At 37.2% G+C, this 16,673-nt stretch overlaps 1 protein-coding gene across 3 annotated transcripts in view; it reads right to left on the reverse strand.

Annotated features, from left to right (window-relative positions):
- The window catches only part of ZFYVE28 (zinc finger FYVE-type containing 28), a 174,579-nt gene that overhangs the window by 22,990 nt on the left and 134,916 nt on the right, over positions 1-16,673 (reverse strand). For 2 of the 3 annotated variants that reach the window (XM_076335809.1, XM_076335811.1), the window contains exon 9: positions 7,821-7,925. The exons of the other annotated variant lie outside the window; for it this stretch is intronic. In XM_076335809.1, coding sequence (XP_076191924.1) covers positions 7,821-7,925 — 105 coding nt within the window. The remainder of the gene's footprint in view (positions 1-7,820; positions 7,926-16,673) is intronic. 3 annotated transcript variants of the gene reach the window in all.

Here is a 16,673-nt window from a genome sequence, read left to right on the forward strand (position 1 = left end):
AAAAAGGGATAAAACCTGCAAGATAAGGATATTGTAAAATTCAAGAAAAAAGAGAACTGAAAATATAAGTAGTTAGATATTGCTTAGGTTCTACTAAGATTTTCTCAATTCCACCATGACATTTTTTTTCTAACACTTCCTTGTAATCAAACATCCATTTAAAGCTCTCAAACGTTCACTCATACTGCAAAAGGACAAATAATATGAGATTAGAGCACAGAAATATTTAAACTTCAAAAATAATCCTGAACTGGAAAAACTGAAAGTGAAAAACAGAAGTAGTATAGCGTTTATGAAGAAATGGTATGTAGTATCAGCTCTGGTATCTGATACAGGGATAGAAATGCATCAGTCCCAGCTTTTACGCCTTATCCAGAACTTGACACAGGACAGACAGAACCTGGATACCTGTTGCCGGATACAAACACTTCCAAAAGCAAAAGGTCATTTCATACAGCTCTTCAGCAATGTCCTCTGTAACACAAGCAACTATTCTGTACGGCATAATAAGAAGCGAATTAATTTAGCATCCAATTCCAGCAGATACTCTTTGAGTTGCAACTCCTGCGTGTGGCAGAAACAGAGATGGAGAAGCAGCACTGAAAAATGTTTTCCAGCAAGAGGAACTCTAAGGGATAGGGAAACTTATTAGCACAACGTTTTCATATCGCCTCCGTCAGTTCCCTCAAAAAAATAATACAGAACAACCAGCTGAAGCATTAAAGCATCCTAGGGTCTAGGAGAATCCCGCAGGAATTTGGTATCCAGCCGTGGGAGTCAAAGCTGAGAAAAGCTAATTAAAGCATTACGTGGAGCCTTAAAATTTTAATTAGAAAAGAAAGCTTTCTCTTCATTTTTCACCTTCAATGCCACTGTAAGCATGAGGAAATCCTCTCTTTTTTCCTTCAATATAACTGTGGTTTTACAACGTATCTTGGTTTTAAGGCATTGCCAAAAACTCCGCAAAAACTGCAGTTACTATAGCAATTTTAGTTAATTACACAATCTCAAAACTCCCAAACACTCTATTCTAAGTTTTTTTTTTTTTTTAGATAACCAATCTGTAAAATAAAATCTAATTTCTGAAAGCTAGTAATTTTTGTTCTATTAGTAGCACAGGGAACACCAAGTGACATTCAACAACAGATTTTTACACATCATTAAAATGAACATGATTCTAAATGTGGCCAAATTACTAAAAATGAAAATTACAAGTGAGCTATGTAGAAGCAAGAACACAAACCCATTATGATCACTTTGTGGTCTCCAGCCAGATGATATGCCACCTGGAATACAGCCCCCAAATGGCAAATTTTGGGGTGTCTACCAGTTTTGCTAGAACAGACTTATTGCCTCTGCCACTGATGTTAGTCAGCTTAAAATATTGCCCTATTTTACTTGATTTACACAGACAGGAACATATTTTATATTTAATTTACTTCAACCATATTGGATATTTTAACATCACTAAAATATGAAGAGTGTGTGTGTGTATATATATATATGATGCAGATTATCTTCTAGGAATAACCCAGGCAGCTTGTGTAAATCTGCATCAGTTACTTATTACTGAAGACAAAGATACGCATATAATGTACCCAAAAATACCTTGTGGAATTTCCTAAAATGGAACACTATAGCTTAGAAAATGCTGCACCATTTGGAGATTTGATTTTTTTGTCTTGCAGGGTGAAGAACAAGATAGGCATGAAACATCAAGAAGAATCCTGGCGATGAAAAACTAGTGATATCTGCTTCAGTCACATATGTCTCGCTGACTGAAGTCATAAGCAAAAGCTGACAGACCTCATCAGCGCTGACTTTTGTTTTGCTGGTACTGCTGAGCTGGTTGTTGGGGCAAGGGATTTAGCAGGAAAGCAAGAAGATTGTACACAGCAGCCTGTTTATGACTGTATTAATATGCATATTAATTGCCCTCACTGCTTGAGTGACAGAGCTATACAAAACAGCATAGACTCACAGTGCCTAAAACATACACAGACATTTTGCAGTTCAGAATCATTAGGCAGGAATAGCATCTATTCTAGTAGTCATTCTGATTTGCTCAAGGTATAAACCCCTTTCTCTTCCCACAACTCTTCTCACTGAGCTCTTGGTTTCTATGATTCCAGTACAGTACATGTAAAGCCATTACCACCAGCCTTTTTCTGGTTATGAGCAGTCTTTCCATGAGGAGAGCTCTACAGAAAAAAAGGGGAAAAAATCAACAGTAATGCATTGATCAAAACGAAAATGACACTACCAAACATTAATGCAGAATTAATCCATCATTTTGCATAGCTTAAACAAATATAACCTGACCAGGTTGGTAAACTGGTAAATGGTTAAATTTTAACAATGGTAGAACTGCAAGAGAGGAGATCTGGAGACACAGATGATCAGGTAGACTGTGACTCATGAGTTAAAATACATCGTTAATGTATTTGTTGTCCTCCACACTATCATCTACAAGATCCCCAGAGTAGTTGTGATCTCTTTATTAAAACGTGTAGGCGTGTAATTTGCGCTGTAGCTTTGATAGCATAGATTAATGCATAGCTCTGGATCATGAGGTGAAAGAACTGAGTTCTCCTAGGACAATTCAGAGTCCTGCTGAATGACCAAGTTATTTTTCCTTCTTGCATCCTCTTCAAGGCACCGAGTTCTACTGATGAAAAAGCACAGTATAAAACCTGGTTTTGTAAAAAACTGTCCACCCACAAGAACTTGGCTTGGTCTGCGAGATGGGCAAGTAACTGGCTCATGGGTCACATTCAGAGAGTGGTGATCAATGGTTTTTACTCAGGCTGGCGGCCTGTCACAAGTGGGGTCCCCCCAGGGATCAATACTGGGCCCCATGCTGTTCAACATCATCATAAATGATCTGGCCGATGGGACTGAGAGCACCATCACCAAGTTTGCTAATGACACCAAACTGGGTGGTGAGGTGGACGTGTCAGAAGGGAAAGCCATCTCACAGACAGACCTGGACAGGCTGGAAGAGTGAGCCAGCAAGAACACAATGGAGTTTAACAGAGACAAGTGCAGGGTCCTGCAGCTGGGACAACACAACCAAAGAGCCCAGTGCAGGCTGGGATCTATGTGGCTGGGGAGCTGCCTTGCTGAAAGCGACCCGGGGGTCCTGGTGGACAACAACTGAACAGGAGTCAGCAGTGCACCGCTGCAGCAACGAAGGCAAATCGGATCCTGGGTTGCATCCACAGGGGCATTACCAGCAGAGATAAGAGACATGATCATCTCACTCTACCAAGCGCTTGTCAGGCCATGCCTGGAGTACTGTGTCCAGTTCTGGTCCCCACAACTCAAGAAAAGACACAGACAGACTGGAGAGGGTCCAAAGGAAGGCCATGAAGATGATGGAGAACCTGTCCTACAAGAAAGAGTTAAATCTTTTCTCCTTGGAGAAGAGAAGGCTCAGGGGGTCCTCATCACTGTATTCCAGTATGTAAAGGGTGGCTACAAAGAGCACAGAGGCTCTCTCTTCACAAGGAACCACATGGAGAGGACAAGTTGCACCAGGAAAGGTTTCATCTTGATATAAGAAAAAGATTTTACAGTAAGAACAATCAATCACTGGAACAACCTCCCCAAGGACGCGGTACAGTGCCCATCGCTGGAGGTTTTCATGGTCTGATTGGACAGGGTGCTAGAAAATCTCATCTAGGCTCCCTTTCCCATGACAGGTTGGACCAGATGATCTTTTGAGGTCCTTTCCAACCTGGGCTATTCTATGAACTGACTGGCAAGGTAGCTTCAGTCTCCTGCAAAACACCCTGTATTTCTGAAGCAGGTAATCAAAATTTCATCTCATTTATAAACTATGATAACCTTCCCTGCCTTGTTTCACATGTATGTTTATACTAATAGAGATATACTCAAAATATGCAATAAAGTAAGCAATATCCTTCAACTATATCCAGCAAGCCAATGACATTGGGCTCTGCCCACATATACGCAAATACAGATATTCTAACAGAAACAGCCAGATAAATATCCCACTCTAATTGCTGGCAGGCTCTTGCTGTTTTGGCATAGACTTGAGTCACAATACATTTCAGATACCTCCTTTTACAGACTGTAAATAACATTGGCTAAAACTTCACCACCAATTTTTGTAAATGCCTAAAACTGTAGAAAAATATACAAAGCATCAATATTTAAGCCACAATGACATATCTAAAAAAAAAGTAACTGCTGACCAGGGAAGGCATCTATTGTATCAATAGGGTTAGTTTTAGAAGTTATTTTTTAAAGTTATCATTTATTGGCTCATCATAACTTTAAAATGAAGAAGTAGGCTTTACCATGTACTCTAGGCAGGCAAACACTTGAATACAGATTCATCAGTATTTCTTCCTCCCTTGCACTGTCTTACACCAATGAGGCTTGAAATCAACTAATTGTAATTACCTTGTTGTTCTGTTGTCTCACTTATTTTTCCTCATCATTCCCAAAACAACACTTTTCTTGCTGTTTTCTGTCTCCAGTCTTTCAAAGAACTTAGGTTCATTCTTGGCTTTAAGCATATCAAGTCATCTCATTCTTTTAGCATATGAAAGGCCTTCACTTAAGTTTCCACTCAGATTAATGGCTGTATCAGGATCTTGCCCAATAATTCTAATGCACTTCCCTGCTGTAGTTATAAACATCTCATTTTCACTCAAGTCAGCAGTATTATGACTCACAGTCACACTGATGTAACAAAAAAATTCTGCATGCTCTTGCAAGTCTGCATAAAATCATAGTTTCTCTGAAACCTTCTGAAATATATGGAATACATTCATTCTTTGCTGAGAAAGTTGACTACTGATATAGGCACCTTAAGTCTGGATACTGCTTAATGAACATTTTGCAAAAAAATCACTTTCTGAACTGGGCTGAACATTTAACTTCTTGGCCATCAGATCTCTGAGACTAGAAGTAGGAACCTTTTACACAGATTAGGTACCAATGAAATAATCAGCCTTTCCTTAGCAAAACCATTTGAGAAGCCCTCTGTACCTTTTTTTTCAATTTGTGCTCCAGAAGCCTCGAGCAAGGTTTTAAAGTGTTTTTCAAATTACTGTGTGAGCACAGTCAGTAATCAAAGTATGCAATCATAGTTCTGATTTAAGACTGAAAATCTTTGGCCCAATTCAACAAATTACACACTTAACTGACGTTTCCACTTTTCTCCATTGACTAAACAGGGAACCTACAGCAGCAAAACTCCTAATTTAAGTATATCAGTTTGGTGCCTAAAATTAGGTGGGATGAATATAGCTCAAAAAATTACACAGCACTGGCTGACGATGGAAGAAGTCTAAGGCAGTAAATCACAGGCTGATTTGAAGTAGCCTTTAATAGGTCCCAAATGGTTCCTACAGTCCTAACAGCTTTTTCCTCCCAATAAAAACCAAAATGGCAAACAATGACCCATGGGTTGAATGGTGCTCTGGGATCTAAGGAGTGGGAATTTTCTCCCTAGCTCTCCATTTGGAAAACAATAGATGTATACATATATAGAATTCCACATATACAATACTTCATTGTTTCAAATTCACTCAATCTATGCTATTTAACACGCCAGTAGTTCATTCAACACTCTGTGCTATTCTGGCTAAGCTGATTTTGCTACCAGAGCAGAATTGTTTGAAAGCACTTGGGTATTTCCAAAACACATCGCAATCTGACAACATGACTTTCAGCCTCAGTATTGGTTATCTAACAGCACAAAGGAATTGTTTATGATTCATGGGAGGTTAAAAGGCCAAATAAATGCATTTCAAGAATTCTATGTTTAGCTAATTATTTTTCAGAAAAAATTGCCAATGCTACATTTAAATTTCTAATTGTTGTTAAGTGAAAACAGCAAGAAATTAAGTACATTAAAATGGCATATTTCAGAGGAAAAACGAAACCATAAAAAACCAATTTAGGTTGTATTTTGGATATGCATATGACATCAGGGAGAACTTAGTTATTTCAGAAAAGAACATTTTGTAGAGATAGTCTTTGCAAGGAACATGCTTGTTGTAGTAAACAAATGATACAACTCTAGAGAAGTTGTTTAATAGCCTAATAAAACTCTTTTGGTAATACAAGATAAAAGAACAGGGGAGCCCCTTAAAAATAACATATTCTAAAATATAATACAAATAGATGTACTGAATATTACATTTCTATGCACACAGATCTAGGAACATATTACTGTGAAGCAGTCAGACTTCTGAGCTTTTTTTTTTTCCTTTTATTTTATTAAATTAAGTTGTTAAAAGGAGTTTAAACTTTTTTTAAATTAAGTATTTCCAAAGGGGAAATTCCTATCAGTATAGTCAAGCAGGCACTTAGCTATTTTTTTTATTGGACCATAAACTACAATAGCTAGATCTCCAGTAATATCAGATACATAAAAACAGGCAACTTCGATTTCTTGCATGACATCCAGGGATGATACAACGCTATAGTTCAGTGGACAAAAGCACAAATGCACATGGACAAATACTGCCTTATAAATCAAACTTCAAGCAAAACAAAATTTGAAAAAAAGGGAAAAGACAGATCTAATTTACCCAAGCATTAATACAGACATTAATACAGACAACTACAATACTAACATACAAAGGCAGTACAGTAAGGCCTTGAAAAGAGGCGGTGCACCCAATGAAGACTTACTTATTCTCACTGCTCCGGTTATTCCTGAAGAATAACTGAGGCTACTTCTATTGTCCATTCAGACAGCCCTGTGTGAAACAGTCTCTCTGATGTATACAGTATTTACAAGAGGGCAACTGTTGCATGCAGGTAAATTGGGTTTTCTTTGAAGAACAGTCGAAAGGAAATGTATTTCAAAACTAAACCCAGGAAAAATAGTTTTAGTTGCATCTTTCTGCCCCTATTTTAAAAATATGGAACTCTCAAAAAATTGAGCCTGAAGATGTGCACATCCTAAAAAAAATACATGTTATTGTATGTACTATTTCCTCTATCATTGCTAGAAAAGACCTTTTAACCCCCTCTTTCTATTCCCCAAACCTAGACAAAATTGGGAATTCCTGAAGTTCAAATGAAGTGCTGGATAGAGATAAATAGATGAAAAAGGGAGGACAAGAAGCAGTGGAAGATGATCTACCTCGACAGAGCTAGTGGTATTTCAATCTGCCTGTACCAGAGTAATAACGTTATTGCATACAAGGTATGCAGTACATCACATACATGTATGTTATGCATACCCTAAAAAAAAGCAGAGAACTCACATTTCTGCTTTAGTAACATTTTTCTGCCCTAAACTTTTTCCCTCTATTATTCTCATTAAGTGCTCTGAACAAAACTAATTAAAGTTAAGACTCTCATGCAGTTTCAGAAGATGAGAATATAAACTAGTATTCTTACCAATTTTGGCCAACACCACTGTGGAAGTTAAATTATTGTTAACTGGAATGCTCCCATCATTTTACTAAGCGAAACAAAATGGAAAAAACATATTTTCTGGAAAGCCAAGACCTAGCTAAGACAAACATTTGGTACTTTTCAAGCTAAAACCTGAAGTCTCTCTTAAGAAATGCTATATGGACAAATGAAAGGGAGATCATGGACATATATAATTCATTGCTGTATGCATTAGAGCTTTTCTGTAAATAGTTGCCCCTCAACAGCCACAGCACTGAAGAAAACTGCTAGGAAAAAAAAAAGCACCTGCTGTTCAAAAGGAAGAATACTCAGAAGTGTTGCTGTCACTTGATTGTTAATTCAATGAAAATTTTTAACCGAGCATAACCCAATACCATTCGTCAAATCTGACTGCGAAGTGATGTTATTACCTCAGAGCGTATATGCTGGAGAGACTACATGTAGTGACAGAAACACTCTCATAGTCACTGCTGGAGATGGAGCTGAGAGGGGAATCACGTAAGCCATCCTGAGAACTGAAAAAACATACGGAAACAAAATGAACTGCTGAAGCGAACAAAGGTAAAAAACAGAGCACTGTGATAACTCATGGCTTGTCATGGATTATACAGAAGTAAGAGTAAACTGGCAAATTTTTTGCTCTTCAGAAAATGATACAAACCTATTCTGTTTTCTTCCCAAAAGGACAGACAATTTGGCAAAGTCAGGAGGCACACATTTCAAAAATCTTCAATTTAATTCATGTCATACAGTTAAAACATTCAGGAAAGAACCGAGGATCTTACATTTTCATAGGGTCCAGAGGGAATAGCATGCCCACACTGCTAAGTGTGGTTTAATGTTATAACAAAGACATAACAAAACTGAAAGTTCATAAAGTCACTGTGTGTTTCAGGCCAAGACACCCTAAACAATAAGCTTCAAGAACTTCTGAATATCATGACAAGTTTGATCCAAGTTTCCTTCCAACGGGAAGGAAAAAGTCTGAGAAAGCAGAAAGCTGACTCTTCAGTGAAGGAGATGAATGTAATACCCCTACGCTTAAACTTGCTCAGTCCCTCTAACTGCCATATAGGTACCTCAAATTTTGTGCTTTAAACCAACCAGATGAGCAGGAAGGAGCAGTCCCATGGCAAACCACTGACACTTCATTAGAGGAAATCCACTAGCTACGAAGTAAAAGGATATGAAAATTTAAATGAATGGTACACAACTTGTCTCTGGCATCCCTGGGCTAATGAAAAGCCTTTAAATAACCCATCATTTTAGATCTTACATCATATTATCAACATAAACTAGGATTAGAAGATTAAAGAGAGTTTCATAAGCACTGCAGAACTATCTTGGCAAGACCAATTTTTTGTTTCGGTAACAATTTACTGCTCAGCTACTGGAAATTCCACAAGCTGAAAAAATTAAATTATACTAGATCTTGAGCAGAGGTATCAAAGCTGTATTGGCTCCAGGCAGTGCAGAAGAATCCTTCGAGCCTGCTGAACTCAAATGTTCAGTCAACAGAAATCTTTGGACAATGCAGAGAGAAACCTAAGAAATATCTTTAGTTAAAAGAGATGTAATTATATAGGTCAGGATTATTTCACCTTACTTCTCCACAATTACTAGCAGATTTTTTTTTATGCTCTTTTGATTTGTAGGCGTATGCGGGGCACATACTCAAACCAGCTACGTTCCAAATTCTTTTCTTCTACCAAATTTACTATTGTAGCTATTTTTGCAGCTAGAAATCTGGAAGAATGCTTAAGGGGAATTTTTCAAAGCAGTGTACAGAAGGTATGTGCTCTAATCCCACCAAGAAATAATAGGATTTGTTTGCATACCTCCCACTAATAGCTTGGAAAACGTACCCCCTCATGTTCCTCCCTTCTGATTGCCAATTTGAAAATAAATCCCAAGTGTACTATGCTTTAGTCGAAAGGAGAGCCGTCACAATTGGAAAATAATTTTATCAGACTTGAACAAAGATCTATTTAACTTTCATTCGTTTTATATAATTTCCCTTGCTAATTCTGCTTATTATGAAGAGATACGTGCATTTAAACAAAGGCTTACTCTTTTATAGCTCATCACCTTTACCCATCCAATCTTACAATACGGTCATGCTACTAAAACATACTTTTACTATCTGTTTTATGGCAGCTAAATGATATTAAAAAAACCCATTAGCATGTGATTTCACAGCATGATTTAGCCGGAGAAGCTGCCTTGCAAAGATGGAATGTATTATTCAGAATAAAGTAATCTTTGAACAGCAGAATAGGAAACGAGAACAATTAGCAAACTCAGCACCTTCTTCTATTCTCTCTCCCCTCCCTGCCATTTCCAGATTTTTCCAGTGTAACAATCCTGCCAGATGATATGGGTAGTAACACTTTTTCTGAAAGATGTCAGGTTTGCTGTCCTTCAGTGCTTTCTGTGAAGCTCTGCCTGATATATTTGAAATCCAATCAAAATCTCTCTCTTGAGTAGATAATATTTACTGTCAACATTGTCCCAAGTCACAGAATCACTTTTTCTATCCTGAGCTAACTTTGTGGAGTGGACAGTCCAAGCCAGAAGGCAAAATGATCTAGAAGGCACAAAGTGCTAGACCTTGATAGTAAGTAAACCTGATAAGTAACCTCAGAACATAATGGCACATGACCAGCTTACCAGATTATCAAAGATCTCAATGCCATCGTTATTTCATCTTCATGGATGCTTCTCTGATCAGCTTACAAGCCTCATCTCATACCTCTTCCCCGTACTTTTTTCCCCCTCATTTGAATCCTCTCTCACCTTTAACCAGTCCCTATTAGCATAACTTTTTCTCATCAGCTCCACTATCTCACCTCTTTTTAAGCCTTGTCTTAAGACTGCCATTCTAACCTGCTTCATAAATGCCTTCAGTTTCCACTACTCCATCTTTTACTTGGTGCACAACCTAGCCACGCTGAGCCATCCGCTGATTTCAGGATTAGATACCCATCTGGTCAGTCATCATTTTGCAACGTAAACTGCTTGGACATAATTGACACAAACCATGCTCACAGAGGTTAGTTTGTTGTAGTAAAGGATGTGCAGTTTTGACAATTACTATGCATAAACATTTTTCTCACTCCTGGGTACCAATACAGATTGATTTTTTGGTACCAGAAATAATATTTATTATTTACAATGCTTATTTCTGGTTCATATTCAGGCTGTAACTCTTCAGATAAGGAATTCTGTGTTTATTTAGTACGAAGAAATGGGAATCTAATAATGATAACTCTGTTTTATACCTTCTCAGGGTTATACTAAATAGCTTCCCCCCCCCCCCTAAAAAACAGCAAAAAAAAAAAAGAATCCTGATATACTCACTGCATTCCTTTTCAGTACACACAAATTTAGGATACCTCTTTGTAGAATTCTCTTCTCATTAGTGTCTGCCTGAAGATTCGCTCAGCTTTTCTAAGATGCTGGTAGATCCTGAGGTGAATTGACCTGCTTTACCCAACTCATGATTCCTGTTATCAGCGGATGGTAGCTCAGCACACGTGTTCATTAGCACAATTATAAGAAGAGACAGTATCTGCATACAGACATATTCTGTAGCTGTTAGCAGCTAACCCTTTCTTCCCACACCAGCCCACAGGTGACCTGAACTTCACTGCATCTCATGCTCATTTGAAACTAATGCCATGTTGGATTGGGATTCATAGGACTGTTTAAACTGTGTAAGGTGGCAAAGTTTGTTTCATTTGTGAGGTCTTAAAGACCTACAGTGCTATTTTAAAAATTACTTTCTAGCATGGGATAAAACCACCATCCATGCTCATCAAAACAGAATTATTCAGCACTTCTGATAAAAATATAGAATAAAGATTCGAGGCAACAGACCAAAGTGACATGGGGTGACATAGTTGCCTCTTTTCATGGAATACTGGCAGACTGAACTAAAGAACCATTTATTTAAAGCTGTTGGCCTTTTTTTTGTAACTATTCTAAGTAGAAAAACAAATTGAAAGCCACCTTTATCCTGACTTGTGTGCTCTTTTCTACTGGAATGTGTTTCCAGCATCTTGCGTTTAATTAAACCTCTCGCTGTTTCACAGGATGGTTTCTTCATGAATTTTATTATTTGAATTACAATTACATTTCGTGTTACATTAGTTAATTGGCACAGATCTCTGTCTATGTCATACAACATGAGAGCTAACTCTAAAGCCTCATGTGTCAGCTACACCAAATCCACTCAAATAAGTGGCTTTTAAAACTGTTTTACCTACTGTACTCATTTCAGGAATCTGTACATTGAGAGTTAATACAGTTCACTGTTGCTGCATTTGATATATGGACCTAGTAAAAGGGAAGCTGGTACAAAACACTGACACCTTTTATTTGCAGGCTAAGGCTTCATAACAGCAGTCACGTTATGAGATACCACACAGAATCAGTGTTCAACAGACAAGGTCAAACACTGCCACTTTTAATTTGAGACTTGTATTGTTAAAAAGAAGGGGAGGATGGATTGGAAAAATTCATTTATACTGAATCTGAATTTGGCCAGTTGCACAAAGAAAAGAAACAGAATACCAGAAGGGGAACAGAGAAATTTAAATCAACAGCCAGATAAAGGATTACTTAAGGGAAGTTTTGCTGTTGGAAGGCTGATAGCAGTTGATTTGGAACAAAGTATTTCCTTCTTGCTGGTGAGAAGTTTTCTTACTCCTGAATAGCTAGTTAAAAGACTAATCAATACAAGACACTAAGCAGACATGTTTTTGTTTATGTGAACATGAACAGCTGTCCATTAATTTTTATGGAAAAGGCAACTTTGTCATGTAAAGACACACACAATTTCCTTAAGTCTTACTATGATGGGAATATTATTGGGAAAGCATGAATTTAAGACATTTAATCAAGTTAATTTGCATTGCAATATCAATTAATCTAGTTTTGATAAAGGAGCACTTGTAGAATCAAATGCTATAAACTAAAAGACAAGCTAGAAAGGTAACTTGTGTGGATTTGTCTTTTTTTTTTTTAAATGTAAATGCTAGCCATCCCAAAAATACAAATGCTTCTTTTCCATGCCTTTATAAAAGGTGGAATGACTTATCTTAAAGTTGCTGTACTGAAAATGTGCACACGTCACATGTTGCTAAGGAGTGATCAAAATAAAATACAGGCAGAAAAATCAAAATTAGAAACCAACTGTGTAAAACAGGTGTTCATCTTTTTACAAAGTCATTCTAATATGCTGAGGAAATAAAATTTTAAATATATTACAATATACACAATTTTAGACTACAGAATTCCAACACTAAGAAATGGGACAACTTGAATACCAAGGTGGAGAAGAATAAATTATTCATCTTATTCTAGAAATGCAATACAGATCAGCAAACAGCAAAACATACTCTTCCAAGGATGCCTCATTCCTCCTCCTTACACTGCAAAAGTATACAGCAAAATATTCTATTTTTTAAGCCCCCACAAATAAACACTAACAGCGCCAGCATCTAACAGCCGATGGACACAGCTAGAGCTTGCAGAAAGTGTGAAGAAGAACTCCTTGCTATAAATTTCAGCTCCTTTTGCCACTCCTCAGGTGCACTGTAAGAGGCTTCATCAAGAGAACAGTCACCAAATAAATTAAGATCAAGGAAAATGGCAAAAAAATTGTATAATTTAAGTTAGACAGAATAGACCTGCAGGGGAAAGGAGAGGAACTATGCTTAAGAATCATTTTTTATATCAGAACTGTTGCAAGGTCAAGTATGTAGATAAACAAACACTCAACTGAACCAGGTATTTAAGACAAACATGAAAACATATTGCATGACAATATGAAACAAGCTGCCAAACTTCATAAAACATGTAGAAGAATTAGCAGTTTTACAAGGACTCTTCAGCTCTGGAAAGAACAGAAAGCCAAGTATTTCCAAAACACAAAAATAAACATGATCTTTACTCTTTGTAATTTTCTTTCCCCTTGGAAAAAGCAGGCAGAATACTATGACAGAATAAGCATTTTAAAGATCTGTATAGCTTGCTTCCAGTTGAAAAAGAAGTAATACTAGATACAGATCTAAAGCTTGGTTTTGGTGTTAACTTATGTCCTTTTTTACCCCAAAACACCAAATGCTGCTTTGTCATAGTTTTATCATCTTCTGTACTTATTCTGACATTATTTCCTCCCTTTAACAGTTTGTTTTGCTACATGACAGCCTTTACTTACCACATTGTCCCTGCAGCAGACCAGATACTGACTACATCTTTGCTTTTCTTGTATTTGCATCTCATTAATGCTGCTGCCCAAGACTCTCCGTGCCCTTTGTGTTCTATGTCTTTGAGATACTTACAAGCAAATAATGGAGAAAGACAACATCAGCTATGACGTAAAAACCGAAGTAGTAAAGACATCTCAATACCCAAATCTTTAGTAGAAGAATATTTAATCTGTATTTTAAACTCCACTGAATATCGAGGCTAGATAGAGAAGCCTGAAATCCAGGTATTTCAGACTTAAAGGATTAATTACAGTAAACCTGACCGGATCATTGAAATTATACCTATAAATAATATCATATTGCATAGTATAAGAACTGGTTTACTAAAATAAACAGTTTGTGTTACAACATACACATTTGACAGCTGCTTGATTCAGACAAGGGAAAGAAAATTTTCTTCTCCTAGTTGATGACTTACAGTAACTAGAAAGTAAATACATTTAACAGTTTGATGAATGAGCATATCCTGCAGCTATTCCACGTATATTAGATAGCTTATTGTTCTAGCTAATGGGTCCATCATTCTGAAAATAATCTACTGTCTCCAACATTTCCCCTACGGTTAAGCTGGCATTCACAAGCATGTAATAGGAAGCAGTCACAGAAGCCTAATGTGATCTTCCAATTTAAAAATACCATTGAAAAGCAGTGATTAGTCACCGCCCAGGCAGCATGAGTAAGAAAAGGTCCACAAAGTTCTGTTTTGAAACCGAATTCTTTTTCCGATAACATGACTAGTGATTCAGAGGCAAAAACCAAATCTATATATAGATATATGAGAAAAATAAGATCTAATAAAATTAGAAAAAACTAAGGATCTACACACAGAATTTTTTAATCTAGCCCTCAGTAGATCCCCAGCATCTCTGCCTCTCACAGGATACACTGAAGGAGTTAATATCAGAACATTTCCAAATAAAGGAGCAACAATCTAGTAACAAAATACTTCCATCCTTATTTCTCCACTTCTGCAAAGATGGAATATTTGCCAATTAATAACAGATGCACTGTAGTCTCAATAATGAATAGAGAGAATTAGATGTAATCAAAGTAACTGTGGAAGAGGCTATGGTGAGAACAGACAAAACCCACTAACTTGTTAACGAAATATTCAAAAATATTCACCCAAGAGTTTTAGGAGAACTTCCTTGATGCCTGGAGTTTAAATGTTGCAGTCTCTAAAAATAAAAAGGACTCCAAGGGGATTCAAACAACTCTAGTTCTGTGAGCCTGATGTTCATACCAAGTAACTTAACAGAATATATCCAAAGCTCAAATAGGTAGACAATAATGGGAAGATCAGCCTAGGAAGAAGTAACATGGCTTCTGCAGAGGGAACCTCTTGGGAGCTCTCCGAAGGGGTCAAGAAGCTTGTGAAGAATGGTGATTGAGCTGGCAGCCTCCGGATTTCCAAATAGGTTCTGTCAAAATACCTCAACTAAAGGTTTTTAAGAAAACTAAGGAGCTATAGCATAAGAGGAAGGGTCCCAAAATGGATAAATAATTCTTAACCATAAATAGGGAGGAGCTGTTAAACAACCACTTCTCAGAAGAGCGGGATGTCACCACTGAAGTTCTTTAGGACCCTGGAGGTTTTGTTTTCACATACGATCTGCAAAAACGGGAAGAGCAATGAGGTCTGAAAGGTTGCTACTGGTGCAAAATTATTCAGGGTAATAATAGCAAGAGCAGACTGAAGAACTGCACAGGGTCTTAAAGTCTGGATAACAGCTAATCAAATGGCAAGATGAGATTCAACTGGTAAACACAGGGAGAACAGTTTTAGCATCAGATATAGAATGACAGCCCGAGCGCACAATCAGGATCTCGGGGCCAAAGGCAGACAACTTAAAAAAACATCAGCTCACCACTTGGCAAAAAATCCAAAGTGAAATATTGGGAGCCATTGGAAAAACAACAGCAAATAATCATGCCACTGTGCAAATCCATGGTTTGCTCGTATCTTGAGTAACTGTAGTTCTGATTCACTTACCACTAAGAGGAAATAGTGTAATTGAAAAAGGTGTAGTGAAAGACAAAAGGAATGATCAAAGCTCTGGACAACTTCTGATCAAGTAGGCTGTGACTTTTCCAACCTGAAAAAGTAACCACGTAGGCAAAGCGTGACTGAGGTCTACGAAAATCACAACCAGCGCAGAGAGACCAGGCAGGATCTAGGAGCCGTTCAATGATGCTGTTAAGAGCCAGGTCCAGAGCAAACAAAAGGACACAGAGGAACACGGACCTACAGAACTCTGTAAAGGGACAATTCTCATACAAAGTTTTTACACAATATTAACGGAGGCTGGACAGGTATGTGGAACAGAGGTTATTACATACTCAAACCATGGGACGCTGAAAAAAGCTTATATATGTAATTTTATATATAATTTTTTTATATATATATTACTCAGAATATTTTGCAGACTTGTTCTCACAAATTTCACTTAATATCCTACCCAAGGCAAAAAATAGTAGGCAAATTGTCTGAGTTTTGTAAACGATGTATGATTTATCAGGACACTAATTAAACATACAGTAATTACTTTTAAGCAATATTCCACTTGAAATGTTGCAAAAGCATGAAACGTCAAAGGGATTTGTGAATTACTTCTTAAAATGAAGTCCATTCAGAAACCCTGTTGTAAGGCCTTGAATATGATCATACTTGCAAGCCTAAGATTACAAATACTCAGAATAACAAGATAGATAAAATTACCTTCTCAAAAGTTGAGTTTTGTGCACGCTAAGTTGTGTTTTAACTGTAAGAGGAATTAACTCCAGCACAAAGAACTCTTGATTCTATTTCCACAACCAGTAAAATATTTCATAATTCAATTGGTATGTGATTAAACAAATGTTTATTTCTGCAGCCTTTATATTGTGGTAATGCTTCATGGTTCAAGCTATGCCCACTGCATTAATCTGAACTCTATTCACATATAACAAAGAGAGATCCTGCATCACACACACTATCTCCACAGTAAA

This window comes from Aptenodytes patagonicus, chromosome 4 (genome assembly GCF_965638725.1).
Source record: "Aptenodytes patagonicus chromosome 4, bAptPat1.pri.cur, whole genome shotgun sequence".
Classification (NCBI taxonomy): domain Eukaryota; kingdom Metazoa; phylum Chordata; class Aves; order Sphenisciformes; family Spheniscidae; genus Aptenodytes; species Aptenodytes patagonicus.